At 51.0% G+C, this 18,412-nt stretch overlaps 1 protein-coding gene across 1 annotated transcript; it reads right to left on the bottom strand.

Annotated features, from left to right (window-relative positions):
- Positions 1–5,866: 5,866 nt before the first annotated feature.
- Positions 5,867–17,905, bottom strand: CCDC61 (coiled-coil domain containing 61). The gene is made up of 13 exons (XM_033158449.1): positions 17,719–17,905; positions 17,335–17,417; positions 16,424–16,584; positions 15,418–15,570; positions 14,006–14,222; positions 12,344–12,426; positions 11,985–12,226; positions 11,077–11,155; positions 10,841–10,968; positions 8,615–8,693; positions 7,555–7,621; positions 7,326–7,398; positions 5,867–6,392 (listed from the first exon to the last, which is right to left on the bottom strand). Exons 1-13 carry the CDS (start codon positions 17,864–17,866, stop codon positions 6,295–6,297), a joined length of 1,611 nt encoding a protein of 536 aa, XP_033014340.1. The 5' UTR covers positions 17,867–17,905; the 3' UTR covers positions 5,867–6,294.
- Between the last annotated feature and the right edge of the window lie 507 nt (positions 17,906–18,412).

The following is an 18,412-nucleotide window of genomic DNA, read 5'->3' as shown; positions in this document are numbered from 1 at the left end:
CCTTCTCCACAATTATATGACTCTATGAGTAATGTACGGAAGTGAGAGCTGGACCATAAAGAAGGCTGATCGCCGAAGAATTGATGCTTCTGAATTATGATGCTGCAGGAGACTCTTGAGAGTCCCATGGACTGCAAGAAGATCAAACATATCCATTCTTAAAGAATTCAGCCCAGAGTGCTCACTAGAAGGACAGATCCTGAAGTTGAGGCTCCAGTACTTTGGCCACCTCATGAGAAGAGAAGACTCCCTGGAAAAGACCCTGATGTTGGGAAAGATGGAGGGCACAAGGAGAAGGGGACGACAGAGGATGAGATGGTTGGACAGTGTTCTTGAAGCGACTAACATGAGTTTGGCCAAACTGCGGGAGGCAGTGAAGGATAGGCGTGCCTGGCGTGCTCTGGTCCATGGGGTCATGAAGAGTCGGACACGACTGAACAACAAACATGAGTAAACAGCTTGGAGAACTGGACCACTTTCTTACTCATTTGGTTTTTCCCAGTGGTTATCTTAGCTGCCATCCCTGTGTTCTTTATAAATGGCTACTTCTCAATCAACTCCCTGCCTTTTTAAAAGTATCCAACTATCACTGAATGTGCTCTCTCTTTCTCCAACCTGGGATTTTGGAATGATAAGCAGAACACTTAAAACGCAATTTCATTGCAATAAAGGCCGTCTTGTTTGTGATCTGGACCGAGGACCCCACCCCAATCGTTTTCAGCAAGCTGAGAAAGGAGCAACTTCAATCGTATGTGAAAGCACTTCATTAGAGAGGTGCTGGGATATTTGTTCTTCTGCCGTATTCCCTTCACAAAGTGGCTTAATAATGAGCTTCTTTTCCCTGGGTGTTCTTGGAATTGTAGTTCTGGAAGGGGAATAGGGGTCTCCTGAAGCTGTAACTGCCCTGGGAACTTAGAGTGACAGGCAGGTCAACAACAACAACAACAAAACAACAAAGAATATTACATCAGTTAAAAAGCCACCATTCCATTATTAATTCTGTTGTTGTTGTTGTTGTTGTTGTTTATTGAATTTATATACTACCCTATACCCAGAGGTCTCGGGGCGTCCACGGAATAAAATCAAAATATAAAACCACAAAATACATATTCAAAATAAAAACAACCCAATAACCCTCCCTAAAAAAAAACCCCACATTTTAAAAGGGCATTAAAATTATTATTTTTCCACTCGAAGATCGCGGGCCAGTTCGCAGCGCAAGAATACAAAATGAGAACACACAATACCCAATACGTAATAAAACGAAAAACAAACCAATGATATTAGAAAGGAACATTGTAATCGGGGAAGCTAATGCAATGTCTGAATGTGTCTGAATGCCCCGTACGCCTCTGTTGGTGGGGACGGGGTGAAGGAACAGAATGTGGAAATGAGAAGGCAGACTCTCCTCTGCTGAGAGCAGGGTGAGATTCAGGGTTTGGAAGTGGCCCCTTGGATGGGCAACGTGGTTTGCAATACTCTTTTCAGCACCTCGGAGAGCTCTTCCCACCTCGCTTCCCCGGCATTTAGTTTTAAAATAACCGCTCTGACATTCTTCTTTCCCTTAAAAATATAAAGCGGTATAGAAACAAACTGAATTAAAATGATGACAGCGATGTCCCAGCCACAAACCACAGCACAATAATTGCTGGATTATCAATGGTTGGGGCCACGATGGCTATGCTTTGCCTCCACAGCTAGAGAACCAATGCTTCTGAATCCCAGTTGCAGGAGGGGAGAGAGAAGGCTCTTGTGTTCGAATCCTGCTTGCGGGTTCCCCACAGGCACCTGATCGCCCCCCTGTGAGAACAGGATGCTGGACTGGAAGGGCCATTGGCCGGATCCAGCAGAGCTCTTCTTCGGGATTCATTGTGGTTGTGGTTGGTGCCTTCGAGATGCCCTTGCTAGTTGGGGGGGGGGGGCAGGTGACACATTTGACATTGCCCATCCCCGACCTAGAGCCCCAAAAGGCCAACAAGTGAGGGCGGGGGGGGGGGGGTGGAGGATAAAAGGTAAGGTAAAGGTAAAGAACCCCTGGGCGGTTAAGTCCAGTCAAAGGCGACTATGGGGTTGCAGTTCCCTCACTGCGAGAAGCCAAGTTACAGGGAACCAGGCAGAGGGCCTACTCGGTAGTGGCACCTGCCCTGTGGAACGCCCTCCCATCAGGTGTCAAAGAGAACAGCAAGTACCAGACTTTTAGAAGACATCTGAAGGCAGCCCTGTTTGATTGACTACTGTATTTTAATATTTTGTTGGAAGCTGCCCAGAGTGGCTGGGGAAACCCAGCCAGATGGGCGGGTTATAAATAATAAATTAATAATAATAATAATCATTATCATCTTGCTTTCAGGCCGAGTCAGCTTTCCGGGTCATGTGGCCAGCATGACTAAACCGCTTCTGGCACAACAAAATACTGCGACGGAAGCCAGAGCGTACAGAAATGCCGTTTACCTTCCCGCCGCAGTGGTACCTATTTATCTACTTGCACTGGCGTGCTTTCCAACTGTGAGGTTGGCAGGAGCTGGGACAGAGCAATGGGAACTCACCCCGTCGCAGGGATTCAAACTGCCAACCTTCTGATTGGCAAGCCCAAGAGGCTCAGTGGTTTAGACCACAGCTCCACCCACGTCCCTTGGTGGTGGAGGATAAATCGCGCCACAGGCACCCTTGATTGTCACGTCCATTGCCATATCAACGGCAGTTCTGCAAATAAGCTTAATTGTGGCATTTTGGTATTTTTCTCTCTCACGCAGCATCTCTCTTTTCTCCCCGGACTCCTCAGCCAGGCCTTTTTTGAGCCAGCCCTCAGGAGGTCCACGGAAGACAACAATCAAAGTCAGCCAAGCCAGAAATTGCCTTCCTCACATCAGGCGAGAAGCAGGGACCTCAATTGCCAGCGCCGTTTATCTCCTTGAAGCAGCGGGAGGAAATCCAGGGCTGTTTGTTACGGGGGCTTGAGGCGGATGTAAAAATGGGAGATGATTGCTGGCTGTGTCTGGGTAGCCTTTGGCACACCTCACTTCACAGGGATGGGAGAACTGTTCCAGACAAGGGCCACGTTGCCTCTTGGAGAACCCTTTGGGGGCCGCCTATCGGTGGAGGCAAGAGGCCAAACAGGGCAGAGCAATGAGAGACACTTAACATTGGCAAGGACGTGAAAAAGCAGCCAGAGTTGTGGCATAGTGGGAGAGTGTCTTCCTTCTGGGCAGTAGGCCCTCCCTGTGGAACGTCCTCCCATCAGACGTCAAGGAGATAAGTAACTATACAACCTTTTGAAGACATCGGAAGGCAGCTCTGTATAGGGAAGTTTTAAAATGTATTGTTGTATTTTTATATATCAGGGCGCCAGAGGACTTCCTGGAGGCACCTGAGCTGACTGCTTTGAGAAGCCCTGCAGAGGTGCTAGACTAGAGGCAGACCCACTTTGGTCTGACCCTACAGAGATATTGTTAGAAATTCCTCATCAGTCTGCCCCATCTCTGCCTCTTGGTTCCGTCTCCTCTCCAGCCGCCTCCGATTCTGGACTGCTCTCTGCCACAGACTCTACTAAGCTCATGCAATCTGGATGTTCTAAATCGCAGAAGACTTGACTCAATTGCCACAGATGGGAACAGAGGAGACATGGGCCAGTATTGTCTACCATGACCGGCAGCAGAGACAGGGGTATGAAGGAACTACCTAGATAGATAAATACAGGTGAAACTCAAAAATTAGAATATTGTGGAAAAGTCCATTTATGTAAGCAATTGTTTTCATTAGCTACTGAAGTTTAATATATGAGATAGACTCATGACATGCAAAGTGAGATATGTCAAGCCTTTGTTTGTTATAATTGTGATTATGGCGTGCAGCTGATGAAAACTCCAAAGTTGAAATTGTTAATTTGGGATTCTCATAATTATGGTTCTCGCCATAATCATCCCAATTATGACAAATAAAGGCTTGACATATCTCACTTTGCATGTCATGAGTCTATCTCATATATTAGTTTCACCTTTTAAGTTGAATTACTGAAAGAAATGAACCTTTCCACGATATTCTAATTTTTCGAGTTTCACCTGTATGCTGCCAACTGAATCGGGGCCTTTTTGTTTGCAAAACATGACCTGCCACAAAGCTATGGCTCTTTCAAATATTATTTTCCATTGGACGTGTGTTCTGTCTCTCTCTGAGAAACCTAGCAAAAATAAAGTGTTGAAATTCTCTTGCATCTATGCATTTTCTCTCTAGGTCCCTTACACCCTTCCCAAGTGTGTTTCCCTGATCAGTCACTCCCTGCTTTGCTATGCAGGGGAAGAATGAGTACCCATATAAATAAAGCACATGCAGAATTGCGAGAGGTTTGGAGCAACAGACGTCAGGGAAAAGCAGGTGTTCAAGGAGCAGAAAGGGACAGGTGATATTCAATACTTACCTGGGCTAGAACTTCTGCAAGCACTGGAGGTGTCAGATCCAAACCGAAGACACCCTAGTCTAGTTGTTCCACTTAAATGTTGCTCCTGTGTTGCACTTTGCTTCCTTCCAGCCCTGAATTTCAGGAGACTGGCCTTTTCTGTCAATTCCCCCCTCCTCTTCTTGAACAACGGATGCTCTGTAACCCTCGCTTTGCCAGCTGATGTAGCAGCAGAAAGACAACAAACCTATTTTGAAGGCTGGGGCTTGATCCCGGGGGAAGCAATTTCAGAGGATTTCCCTCTGAACATGTGCAAAGTGCATTTCACCCTCCACCAGCTTGCTCTTCCATGCCTGGGAGATATGAGCTGTGGTTCCTAAACACAGCCGGGACTGGAGAGTTTGGGACGTCCAGACACCTTGCCCACTCAGGCTTGCACCCCAGCTTTTTGACTTCACCCCTGTAAGCACACTTCATTGTTTTTCGAGACAGATGGATGCGAACAACAACCCTCCAGGATCAGAAAGGCAGCATGCATCTCAAGACCAGTAACTGGGAGCAACAGGAGCAGAGTTCTAATGCCCTGATACCCTATTTTTGGATTTCCTAGAGTGATCTGGCTGGGCTGGACAGACGTTTTGTCCAATCTGTTAGGAACACAGCCGTGCCAAGATACCAGTGGATCAGACGGAGACCGGTGTGTTAGAAAAAAAGTGTTTATTTACAAAATCGGATCACTGCACACAGCAAGAGACACACCAGGAGACAGGCAGACAGGGAATACAGACGACCACCATCCATTAAAAGCTGTCAAGAGAATTTCATGGAATGTTTAGAAGGGACCACACATAAAAGTTTACGAACCAGCCTGCTAGAGGGTAGACCGGCGCAATCCCAGCTGCACTTGCCCCTTGCAAAGGAGCCTGGCTCAAGCAAGCAGTCAAAACAGGCCAAAAGGATATGTCACAACTGGGAACAGGCTCCCCGCTGCACAGCCGAGGGAACAAGGCTGCTGTTTAACACACCACCATCGAACCCAGAAGAGATACCAGGTCTAAACAGGCTGGGGGAAAGCAGTTCTTTAAAAGGAAAATGTTAAAACCAGTGGCTTTGACAGTTCAGCTTCCCTTTGGTGCCTAGCTGAGAAGTAAAACTAGCGAGTGGAACTATTGCCTACTAGGATCTTTCACAGGCATCCCAAAGATTTTCCTGCCAAGCCTGCAATCTCTCACTTGGCCAGTCTTTTGAGCCAAGAAATTCCTACCCTTTCCCCCACCCCCAGGAAGAGATCTGAATTTGTGCCCCCAAAGCAGCCAGCACCTCCATGCCAGAGACGGGCCTGGAAGCGACTGGAGGGAGAGGGAACGACTCCGCAAAAGGGAAGTCATTTTCTTTGTCCCAGGAAGAAGGCAGCGAGGGAGGGCCAGATTGTGATCTCAGCCTGCACACCCTGGTTTCTTAAAGGCTCAGAACTAAAGGGGCGAGAGAGCAGGTGGAATTAGGAGGGGAGTCTTAAAGGAGGATGATCTGATGGCCGAGAGGTGCTCCATCTCCCCATTTTTAAAGGCAAGATTGGGTACAAAAGGGCTAAGTAAGGCTAAAGGGTTCAATGCCCTCCCATATGTTGAGCAAGCTACACATCAACCAGGTCCTAAGCAGCATCAGAGCAGCAAGGGGGGGGGGGAAGAGCTCTGAAGCTTCTAGTCCCTCAAGGCACCCACTTTTGTGTGTGCTTGCTGTACATGAATGTTTACAAACCCATCCTTCCCGCCACCATCTCTTGCAGGCCCATGACTCTGTCTAAAGAAGCCCGAAGGAGGACTCCAAACCGGGGTGGGTGGGGGAAGGAGGCTCCCTGTATTCTGGCCCAGCGGCCCTCTTAAATTGTTCTACTCCAGGGGTTACGTTCTGGTCTCCAGTTTATTCATGTATTCCTGCAGTGCCTGCAGCCGAGCGTCAATCTCCGAGAGGTCAGCCGACGGCTCGTCGTATAGGTTCTCTGTGGGACAAGACAACCGGGGTTACTGCCACGCGAGAGGACCGGGGCGCAACTTTGTGGGCAAGGCCTAATGTGGAAGGGCTAGCTATGGCTTGGAGGCAGAACCCAATAATAATTAGGTAAAATCTCCAGGGAGGACTGTGAATGACCCTTATCTGAAAGCCTGGACAGCCACTGCTGCCAGCCAGTGTGGACAATGCAGATGAGCCAATGGGTTGGCTTGGCATAAACAAGGAAGCAAGCAAGCAAGCAAACAATAACAGGCCCAGCACTGGTGGCAGCAACAAGCAACTCCACTTCACCCAACCCTACCCCATTGCCAGCCCACCACCGCACTTACCTGACCTGGGGTTTCTAGATCGCGGGCCCTACTGGTCAAAACGGGAGCCTCAGCGATCGCCCTCTCCCATCGGAAAAAAACACCCAGGACTGCTCCAAGAAAACGCACAGGGCAAAAAGGAGCGCTGGGCCCTGGTGGGCCACCCCCTTACCTGCTTGTGACCGGCCAAGCAGGTAGCCAGCCAATCAGGATGTTATTTTTTAAAAATATTCCCCCCCCCCTCTTCACTTCTCACTTCCCTCTTTGGCCCACTAGCCTCATAACTGTGGCCTCTCATTTATGCATTTTTCACCTGTGGCCCCCTTGGAATATCCTTGGGCCCCCGGTTGGCAAGCACTGGTATACACAGTTCTCCTATTCGATTCTCACAACCACCCTGTGAGATAAGTTAGGACGAGAGCCAGGGACTGGCCCAAGGTCACCCTTCACGGCCGATAGAAGAGTCGGACCCTGGTCTCCCAACACTCTCAACTGCTATGCCACACTGGCTCTCAAGAGGGGGTTACACTTCACTGTTACCCGGAGAGGTCAACCCACTCCAGTTTCAGCGCCACCTCAGCTCAAGAGGCCATTGGAGACCTTGGGGAATTTACCTTTGTCCGATCGCAGGCCTGTGGTAGGCGTGCTGGCCAGGCGCTTCCTGTGACCACCATCCGTGTGGGGAATCTGCATGGAGAACGAGCGGCACCCGTCAGTTCGCCTCTGATAGCCAAAGAAAACCCAAGACCCGCCCCCCGTGCTCAGGAGTCTCGGCAGATGGCGAGCTCAGTTTGCCCAGCACTTTTCTGCCAAAGAGGAACCTCGACGCAGCTGGCAGCTTACCACGGTACTGCCATTCCAGGACGAGGAACTCAGAGGCTTCCTGCCCCTCACTGCTCGCTTCCTCCCCCTAAGGAACAACACACACAACCCATCAGGCCGGATCAGGTTAAGAATGCTCCCATTGCAATCATGTCCCAACCCCAAACTCTATGTCCGAGCCAGGCAAAGCCCTTAAATTAACAACAACAACAACAACAACAACAATAATAATAATAATAATCTATTTATACCCCACCCATCTGGCTAGGTTTTCCCAGCCACTTTGAGCAGCTCCCAAAAGAATATTAAAAACATGATTAAACATCAAACATTAAAAATCTCCCTAAACAGGGCTGCCTTCAGATGTCTTCTAAAAGTCAGATAGTTGTTTATTTGCTTGACATCTGATGGGAGGGTGTTCCACAGGGCGGGTGCCACTACCGAGAAGGCCCTCTGCCTGGTTCCCTGTAACCTCACTTCTCGCAATGAGGGAACCGCTAGAAGGCCCTCGGAGCTGGACCTCAGTGTCCGGGCTGAACGATGGGGGTGGAGACGCTCCTTCAGGTATACTGGGCCGAGGCCATTCAGGGCTTTAAAGGTCAGCACCAACACTTTGAATTGTGCTCGGAAACGTACTGGGAGCCAATGCAGGTCTTCCGGGACCGGTGTTATATGGTCCCGGTGGCAACTCCCAGTCACCAGTCTAACTGCCTCATTCTGGATTAATTGCAGTTTCTGGGTCACCTTCAAAGGTAGCCCCATGTACAGCACGTTGCAGTAGTCCAAGCGGGAGATAACCAGAGCATGCACCACTCTGGCAAGACAGCCTGCAAGCAGGTAGGGTCTCAGCCTGCGTACCAGATGGAGCTGGTAGACAGCTGCCCTGGATTCCTAGTCCTGACCTTCCTCGTGAGAACAGGGGTGTGTGACCTGCTTGGCAATGGGAATTTTTGCCGCAGCTTTATCAGATTCGCTTCCGCTCCCATAGGATTTTTAAAGCTAAGTGTGGGGTTTTGGCAGGAAGCGGTTTGGCATTCCAGCACAGCATACAAGGCAGCCTGCCCTGCCCCACCTTCCTTACCTTGGGGCAGTAGGCTCAGAGTAATCGTCCAGTTCGCTCCCTGAGCTTGCGGATGAGCGCCGGCTGCGGAAGCTTTCCACTGCAGGAAAAGAGCATAGGGTGAGATCAGGTGAGGTGAAGACCCTTTCGCACAGGCAAGTCACCCAAATGCTGCGACCTGTCTGTGTAAAGTAGCTCTCGGAACATATAAACCAGGTGTATAAATGGGTAAAAAGAAAGCAAACTATAAATACTGTTAACTAAAGCCTGGTGGGAACCTACAAGGATCTCTCCTTGCTGATCTACTGTGAAGCCTGCTATAATGTCACGGGATGTTCACCGACATTTCGAAAGTTCAGGGCAAAGCAGACAGCAAGAGAGCACAGCTCTTGTAAGGGCAAGATGGGAGGCAAAGAGAACCTGGTGCAGGATGGGTTGTGCACTGCGGACAAGGAAGGAGCAGAGAGGAGGCAGGAGAGATGGGAGCGATGGCGAGGTAAGTGAATTTCACGTTAGGACTAACAAAGCAGGAGAAGAATGGACAGAAACATCTCTACGCGTCAGCTCCAACTCATGTATTCTTTTTTTAACTGCTTATTTTATATTTCAAAATATTTATTGTGATTTCAAACTGTTGTGAGCACGTGCAAAGAGGACAGGACAGGTATGGAAGCCGTTGGTGGAAATAAGGCAAGTTTGCACATACAGTGGTACCCCGTGTTACGCACGCGATCCGTTCTGGATCGTGCTACGTAACACAGATGTGCTTAACACAAACGCCAACCCCCCCCCCCCGGACGTTTGTGCGTTTTTGCGCTTCTATGCATATGCGAAGTACGCAGAATGCTTCTGTGCACCCGTGCGCACTCCGGGGAGGACTTCCGGGTCGCGGCGGTCCGTAAGTCGAACGTACGCAACTCGAGGTATGACTGTACAGGGGTGCGGGAAATGTTCGGAACAGAGTAAAAAGTTAATTTCCCCAAACAAACATCTCCGCACACTGTCACTTTTGCATGGGCCATATTCATTTAGCGCAAGCCAGGCATCGATGTGGGTGGTGTTGTGGGTTAAACCACAGAGCCTAGGGCTTGCAGATCAGGTCGGTGGTTCGAATCCCCGCCACGGGGTGAGCTCCCGTTGCTCAGTCCCTGCTCCTGCCAACCTAGCAGTTCGAAAGCACGTCAACGTGCAAGTAGATAAATAGGTATTGCTGCGACGGGAAGGTAAACGGCATTTCCGTGTGCTGCTCTGTTTCGCCAGAAGCGGCTTAGTCATGCTGGCCACATGACCCGGAAGCTGTACGCTGTCTCCCTCGGCCAGTAAAGCGAGATGAGCGCCGCAACCCCAGAGTTGTCCGTGAATGGACCTAATGGTCAGGGGTCCCTTTACCCTTTACCTAGGCATTGAACAGGAGAGCTCACAAGCCAGCTTGCTCAATTTGGGAAGCAGCTGGAGAAAGGACCTGGAAGGCTCAAAGACTCTGGCCTGGGCCCTCTGCCTTTCTCTGCTAGACTCCTGCAATCCCCTCTTCTCTGGCATTCCCTGGTCTCACCTTTAGTTGTCTCCAAACTAGCTGGCACTCCGTCGCCAAAATCAACCTCCTGTTGCTCTAATCCCATGACCACCCCGCTTCCTGTATGCTCCACGGGCTTCCTGTATGCTCCCAGATCCAGCACAAGTTCCTAGTCCCTACCGTCAAAGGCCCAACCCACTCCGCTTATACATCCCTGCCTGTGACCCCCCCCTTCAGATCTACTCCTAAGTTGTCCTAATGTCCCCTGCTCCATTATCTATTTATTTATATCCCAGCTGCCGCCCTCCAAAGAGCTTAAAGTGGCCGGGTGGGGGACTTGAACCCAGGTCTCCCCCTGGTCCTGGTCTGACACTCTCACTGGTGCAGCACCCCTGGCTCTCTCTACCCCAAGGACCCCTGGCGGTTTCGCCCTTGCAGTCCCACCTGCTCTGCTTCTGGAGAACCTTACTTCACCCACGTCCCCCCACAAAGCGAAGCCTTTGCCGCAACCCCCTAGTTCCCATTCTGCCCCTGTAACCCAGCCTAGTATGAAAATATGCGTCATCGATTGCCTATTCCCCCCCACGTACGCCTGCCCACTCCCCCCCCCCCATCTCCAACTGTGGTTTTGGAAGCTCCTCGAGGCAGGGACTCGGCACCTCTCTCATCCGTGCTACTGCGTGCGTCATTTGCGCGGCACACGAAACAGGGAGGAAGGTCCCAGCGAGACGCACCTGAAGAACTCCTGCCCCGGCTTTTCCCAAGGCCGCTGGTGCTGAAAGCCGGTGGGCCCCTGGACTGCATGCGGTGGCACCAACCGCTGGGCGGGGTGTCTCCCATCCCCCGCCGCAGGCATCGCTCTCTGGAGGGAGACAGGACAAATTAGCCCAAACGGCGCCGTTCGCCCTTGCCTGGATCCTGCAGCCGCCAGGGTTGGGGGAGCGGCAGACCCTGGAGGTGAGTGACTCACTTTTTCTGACCCGCTTCCTTCTGCTTCCTCTCCTTGGCCTTCACAAAGGCGGTGGGGTCAAAGCGTGGTGCCCGGGGTCCTACGGGGAAGGAGAGGGAAAGAGGGTGGTCAAGCAGGAAGGGCATCTTTATGGCAGTTCTGTCCTGCGGAGCAGAAGGGACCTGGTCTGTTTACAGGGCAGAAGCTACCAGTGCCCAGTTCTGGTTTGACTTCGTGCCCAAGGCAACGGCAGCCTTGCTGAGGAGGCAAGGATTTGCTTTGCCTGCAGAGAGTTAAGCAGCCCGTCATTGTATGCACAAGGTGGGGTGTGGATTCTAGCTTTGGAGACATCGCGCTTAGATAAGGTCCTGAGGGCTCCTCCATTCCACAGTTGTGGGATTTGATCTCTGGCACAGTTCTCGGCTTCAAAAACCGGCAAGCAAGTTTCTAGCCCCTATTGTTAGCGAGTCAAGCATGGCAGCAAGAACGCCTCTGAATCTGAGCTACTGGGGAACCCTAATGGGAGCGCGCTATGCTCTGCTCCTGGGCTGGCCACCATGAGGACAGAGTGCTGGATTAGGCGGGCCTTTGACCTGATCATAAATTCACAGAGTTGGAAGGAAACCACACGGGTCATCTAGTCCAACCCATGCAATGCAGGATTTTTTTTGCCCAAGGTAGGGCTTGAACCCACAACCCTGAGATCAAGAGTCACACACTCTACCAACCGAGCTATCCCAGAGCTAAGGCCCTTCTAACATGTTGGGAACTTGGAGGCAGGCAGGGAGAGCATAATGAGGCCTGATCCTTTCTGTGCCCAGCACACCCCCTTCGAAGGAGGCTCCTCCTTCCTTCCAGCCACTGCGCCGGCCAGGCCTGGTGCCAAGGAAGGGGGGGGGTGCACAGTGAGGGTGACCCACCCCTCTCACCTGTAGGAGACGGGGACTGTCGAGGGAGGCGGCCCTGGCTCCCGCTGCGCCCCTCCCTGGAGGTAGACCTCTGCCGGCTAGGCCCCCAGGCGCCGCTGCGTTCCCGGGAGTTTGAGCGGTCCTCCGAGGTGGAGCGACGTACGTCTCTCTTCTTGGTGCTGCTACGGGACAGGGTGGGGTGCGCAAAATTGCGAGGGGGTGCGGGATGGTTCTGGGGAGATGGTCCGGAGGGGGTGAAGCGCCTGAGGAGGGGAGAGAAAGGAACGGCTGCAGCTAGAGGGGTGGGTTTGCGTCGGGCATGGAAACGGCAGCCTTTGACAGCAAAGCAGAGTGGCTGAGGAGGGGTCAGGAGCGCTCACCCTTTCTTGTACAAGGCCAGCTCGTTGGTCAGGTTCTTCACGCGAATCCGGAGGCCCCTCTCTGTCGCTTTCATCTCCGCCAGCTGCAGTGGGCAGAAAGATCTCTTTTTGGGCCTTGTGTTAAGGCTCAGGCTGAATAATGGGGGGTATATTAAAGCAGAGTCGGTACCTAGGAGTCCAGGGTGGATATTTGCAGATTGTGATCCTTTCACATGGTTTCCGTTTTTTTAAAATGTGCTGGGGCATTTTATGCGTTGTGACTTGCTATTTTTGTTGATTACAGTTTAGCAATTATTTATTGTACAGTGGCACCTTGGTTTTCAAATATAATCTGTTCCGGAAGTCCGTTCCGAGTTCCGAAATGTCCAAAAACTGAAAGTGGGAGCCTCAAAACGGAAACCGCGTTTCCTGTTCAACTTTCGAAAACCCGAGGCATTTACTTCCAGGTTTTTGGCATTCGAGTTCTGAAACGTTCGACTACGGAGGCGTTCAAAAACCAAGATACCACTGCAATTGCTGAAAGTGAATTTCTGTTTAATTATTGTGACTTGCTTGACATTTTGAGCGTAATGTTATTGTGTACTATTACGTTCCAATGGATTACTGAATATTACTTTACTTGCTACAAGTTGTTTAAAGTTTATGTCTTTATGACTTTGCTGTACAGTTGTACCTCGGGTTACAAACGCTTCAGGTTACAAACACTGGAAGTAGTACCTCAAGTTAAGAACTTTACCTCAGGATGAAAACAGAAATCATGCACTAGTGGCGCGGCGGCAGCGGGAGGCCCCATTAGCGAAAGCGTGCCTCAGGTTAAGAATAGTTTCGGGTTAGGAACAGACCGGAATGAATTAAGTTTGTAACCTGAGGTATCACTGCATTGGATTTGATTATTCTAAGGCAGGGGTCAGCAATTTTTTTTCCAGCAGGGGGCTGGTCCACTGTCCCTCAGACCTTGTGGGGGGCCGGACTATATTTTTTTTGGGGGGGGGGAATGAATGAATTCCTATGCCCCACAAATAACCCAGAGATGCATTTTAAATAAAAGGACACATTTTGCTCATGTAAAAACACGCTGATTCCTGGACCGTCCACTGGCCAAGATTAAGAAGGCGACTGGGCCGGATCCAGCCCCCGGGCCTTAGTTTGCCTACCCACAAGGTGTGTGATCTTTGTTGCAGGTTTTGTCGTAAACCGTCTTGCGTAGAGTAATACAGAAAAGGCGGTATGCAAATTAAAAGTGAATGAAATGAAGGAGCTTGTGTTTCTAGGGGTCCCTAGTCTTAGAGGAAGGCTGGCCGGCCACCCCTCTCTCCTCACCATGCCCCCCCCCCCCAGTCACAAGGGTTCCCACGGCCCTTGACGGAGGGAAGAGAGGAGCCGTGCCCTTTCCACCAAGGGTGGGCAGATCCAGGCTTATTTGATCTTTGGCGTTTTTCTCCCTCGGACCCCCAAAATGAAGTGGAAAGGACGCAGTGGGAATAAAAGACCAGGAGGTGCCTCTGAGCACATTCCACACCTAAGGATTTGTTTCCAGTAGCAGAGCTGAGCTCGGACGAGCGCTTCTGTACTGAGGTCTTAGTCCTTTCAGCAGCCTAATACAGCCCTCTCCCCCACCCGCCCCGTGGAAGGAGGATCCTGTAAGGCCAAGGCCCAGCCCACCTCGTCGGCAAGTTGCCGGCTCTCCTGCAGGCGCTTGTTGGCGAGCCGCTGGTGCTTTGCCCTCTCCTTGGTCAGTTCCTCCTCGAGGCTCTGCACGACCTTCTTGAGAATCTTGACCTCCTTGTAGGCGCTGCTCTTGTTGGTGAGCTTCAGCTCCTCCTGAAGGCCCAGCAAGACCGTCTCCACTGACTGTTTCTCCTCCAAGGTGTGCTGCAGCCTGAAAAAGGTAGCGTCGGACAGGATCAGCGGCAGCCAAGAGAGAATCCCTTCCATGCAAGACTTGAGACCTCAGCTTTCCTGCACCTGAGGTTTGGAAAAGGTTCTTTTAAGCACTAAAAGGTGGGTTTGCAAAGCCTGTTTTGTCTTTAGATGTCCGGCAAAAAAAAAAACATTCCTCTTTTCTTAGGCCTATGGCTATTAAATAATCTAAGGGCCTGTGAGAGTGTGGGGCAGAGGACTTTTGTTATGATGACTATTTTATGTCTGTCAGTATGCCTTTTATTATTGATGTTCTGTAATGTGTTTTTAATGTTGTACACCACCCTGGGATCTTTTGATAAAGGGCAGTATATAAATTGAATTAATCATCATCTCTTCAAGGAGAGAGCAGCTGCTCTCCCAGTCTCCTGCTGAATTGCATTTCCAGACTGTTATTGTAAAGTGTCTGGCATGTCTCCTTAAAAGACACGCCAGAACTGTAATAAAAGCTCCTCTCGCTGGGTGTGGTTCCCTCTACGGATGAATGGGAAGCTTCGCTTTGCCTGTCTAGCAAGTCTTAGCTGCTATGCCGAAGTGCTGATCTGCTGTTCATAAATGAACACAACTGGCACAGCTCTCCTGACTCCTGCTGCTTCCTGGTAATAGGGCAGACCTGTTGCATCATTTCTTCGCACAGCGAGTTTCCTTCTCAAACCCAGGAGACGCTGCAGAGTTTGCTTCACTGCCACTTCAATACTTGCCCTTGTTTGGATTTTCGGGCCGAGGCAGATAGACTTAATTTGGATTGTTTGCTCTTTGTAAGCTGTCTAGAACATTTTTATAGGGAAGCAACGGATCAATGTGGTAGAATTAAGGGTTGTATTTTAAATCAGTAGGGACCAGTCAGAGCAGAACAATGTTTTGAGGGGGAAAACTGACTCCAAAGAAGCATTTACATGCCTGTGATCACAAATAGCTCCCAAAGATGGGAGCAGCAGTCCTTGAGTATCTCTCCCTCCCTACAAAAACCCCAACACCTTCCACTCTCCCTGGTACCCGGGAGCACTTGAAACGCCCATTTCCTGGTGCCACAGACATCCTGGTTCCTAAATGCCGGAACGGCAAATTCAAAAGGCTGCATTGATGTCTCCTGCGGAGAGCAGCTGCCTGATATGGCTCAAGTTACCCCTCCCCTCCCGGCCTCCGCCACTCACTCGTCGCGAAGCCGGCGGATCTCGGCATCTCTGAAATCCTTGCTCGGCTTCGCTTTCAGCAGGGCCAACTCCTCCTTGAGCTCCCGAATCACCTTCTGCAGGACGACGGGATCCGGCTTGCCCATGTAAGGGAGGGGGAGCGGGTAATGGATCCTGCCGAGAAACAAGGAAGCGCAACCACAAGTCATGACCTCTCGCACTGCACCTCACTGCAGGATCCAAATGTCAAGGCTCAGTGGGCAGGGCTGGTTCTGATGCTTAATAGGCCAGGCTGACACTTGGTTTGATGGGGGGGGGCAGAGGCCCCCTCTCAAGAGGGGACTGGCTAGCAATCCTTAGTGCTTCCTGCCACCTTGTCCAGAAGAGACAGCCAAAACCAACCCACAGAAAGGGAAAGGCAAGAACTTCCTTCCCTGTAACTGCTACCAATATTGAATGCTTATTCCTCTGCATCTCCTTCAGCCTTTGCCAAGCCGGGGCAATTGAACTACAATTCCCACCAGCCCCAGGTGGGTGTCGTTCAAAGCGCCTGGAAGGCCCCAGCTTGGCAAAGACTGCTGTGGTCCTTGATCTTCCCCTCTCTTCTTGCTTTGGGAAAAGGGGGGCAGTTCCCTGGACAGTCCTGGGCTAAGAGGCAGGAAGGGCCTCTGCTCCTGCCTCGCTGTTTTCGAAGCAAAAAAGGAGGAGCGGAACGCACCCTGGTCTTCGCCTCCTCTTTCCTCCCACGGAGCAATGGGAAGGACTGGTTTCATTAGCTACTTCCCTCCAAGTTATAAGGTTATGCAGTCCCTCTGGCAGCCCCACAGCTCTCACAAGATACTTGGGTCTTCAGGAACGGCCAGGTTCACCTGTCCCCATTGCACCCACAATAAATCTGTGGCTGGCTATGGGGCCTTTGGGTGAATGTTTAGCTACAAATGAGGCGCCCTCCATTTCCCCAAGCCCCCTTGTCACCCCAAGGCTCCCTGCTGGTCACCGGGACACGCAGTCAGGATTCCCCTTTCACCTGTCAAATTCCACCGAGTAGATCAAGATGAGGTAGCGCTTGGAGCTCAGTGGGGAGTTTTTGGCAGCCGCCGTGTGCCGGGGACCCACCCCAATCTTCCTGTTCCTCAACGACTCCAGGTCTGTGTAAGTGAGGAGGTCCAGGGTGACCGACTCGCTGCTCTGTAGGGAAAAAAGCCCGCACAATCAGCACCACACCAAGGACCGTTTACACAGCCAGTCCTTATCCTGGAAGAAGCGACTCTCGGACTAGGGAAGGACAGGAATTCAAGACAGAAAGGGGATCATGGTGGCAGGATTTAAGATGCAGGAACCTGGCAGGGCATGTGTAGAAACACCGTAAGTCATCAAAGCCGGGGGGGGGGGGAGAGATGAAACACATAAAGGAGGCCTGACATTCTGGAGGTCCCTTCTCAAACCTGGTGCCTGCCAGATTTTTCAGACTACAACTCCCATCAGCACCAGCCACATTAGATTGGGCGCCCCCCCCCCATTATTTACTTATTAATGTGTGTTTGAAGAAGAAGAGTTTGGATTTGATATCCCGCTTTTCACTACCCGAAGGAGTCTCAAAGCGGCTGCATGTGGAGGAGTGGAGACACGAACCCGGTTCCCCAGATTACGAGTCTACCGCTCTTAACCACTACACCCACACTGGCTCTCTGTTTGTTTGTTGTTGTTGTTTAAAGATTGAGGCTTTTATCTGCAGTGTTCACACCCAGGAGAGGACTATAGACGAAGAAATCTCCCAGGTGCCCACCTGTGGAATAGATGGTTGGTAGCAGGGGAGAAGGCACCAAAGTGAGAGGAAGCTTAGGAAAGCGGCAACGCTCGAGAAGCCTGAGGAACTCTGCCCGAGACTCATTTCCATAGACTTTTCTGTGGCTGCCCCAAAGCCAAACTGAGCCTCACCTGGGAAAGGGCCGACTCTAGCATGCTGCAGAAGATCCCAAACTGCTTGAAATTCCCAGTCTTGTGAGTGAGGTCTTCAATGACTGCAAGAAAAGGTAAAACATGAAGGATGCTGATTTTGGCATGGATGGCCCTCTCTTAAAGACACAGGGCTTCAAGCGCCCAGCAGAGGCAGGGACAAACCAGAGCCAGAAGGGCAACTGCAGAGGGCAGATGGCTCATCTCTGCACGTGTCAGATAGTCAAAGCAGAGAAAGGGGGTGTTCGGTTTCCCGCCTAGCAGCACAGTGTAGTTGGGCTATTTAAAAATGCCTTTCACAGCTCTTCCCACCTCCTAAGTCGTTCACATCAGCAGAGCTTCCTCAGTGTCAGATCCGTTACTCACAAGCAGCATCAAACTCCCCCCGCCACTGGTCCGTGGTGAGCCGGTCCTCCACTTCTACTTCCAGAAGGTTCCCGTCCACCGACATCCGGACGATGTGCTCAACGCCACGGAAAACATAGTCCGCTTGCAGCCCGTGCAGCTTGGCCATGTTGCGCCCAGCAATCTCGCAGGGCAGGAAGTGGGCAGCTTCGAACAGCAGCCTTCCACACGCAATTGTCTATTGGGGGGGGGACAAGAGCAGGGAAGTTTATCAGCAGGGTGTGAAGCAATCACAAAATCACACACACACACACCAGATGTCCCTCGGATGATGGTTTCTCCCACCCCACAGGTTCAGAATTAAAAAAAATTAATGATTCTGCTGGGAAAGAATAGCCAGTAACTGAGAACTGTTATTAAAAAAATTGTCTCCCCCATAGTGTCCTAGAGTCACTTAGTGCCATTTCCCTGAATTTGTCTCAAGGCCCAGTGTGGCCATGGCTGACCAGGCTGATGGAGGGACAGTGACGGATTCAGTAAGATTGGGAAAACATAGAAAAATAAGGAGAGACAAGTGGGAGGGGAAATGGGATGCAAATCTAAATACCGGCAGCAAGGGACTGAAAACCTCCACCCGGAGGATCTGCAACAGGGATAGGGAAACTGTGATAATGAGCATACTGGTGGATTAATTAGCATCAATTTATCCTTGCAG

The sequence above is a fragment of the Lacerta agilis genome, chromosome 8, assembly GCF_009819535.1.
Source record: "Lacerta agilis isolate rLacAgi1 chromosome 8, rLacAgi1.pri, whole genome shotgun sequence".
In the NCBI taxonomy this organism is placed as follows: Eukaryota; Metazoa; Chordata; class Lepidosauria; order Squamata; family Lacertidae; genus Lacerta; species Lacerta agilis.
This window is presented reverse-complemented; position numbering and strand designations above follow the sequence as displayed.

Bases quoted from the DNA above. Each gene is read 5' to 3' on its own strand.
- CCDC61 (XM_033158449.1), bottom strand. From the start codon at position 17,866: ATGGCCAAGCTGCACGGGCTGCAAGCGGACTATGTTTTCCGTGGCGTT. The intron at 12,227-12,343 runs GTGAGCGCTCCT...TCCCCTCCTCAG, and splicing joins CTGGCCTTGTACAAGAAAGG to GCGCTTCACCCCCTCCGGAC. The intron at 7,399-7,554 runs GTAAGCTGCCAG...TTCTCCATGCAG, and splicing joins CCTGGAATGGCAGTACCGTG to ATTCCCCACACGGATGGTGG.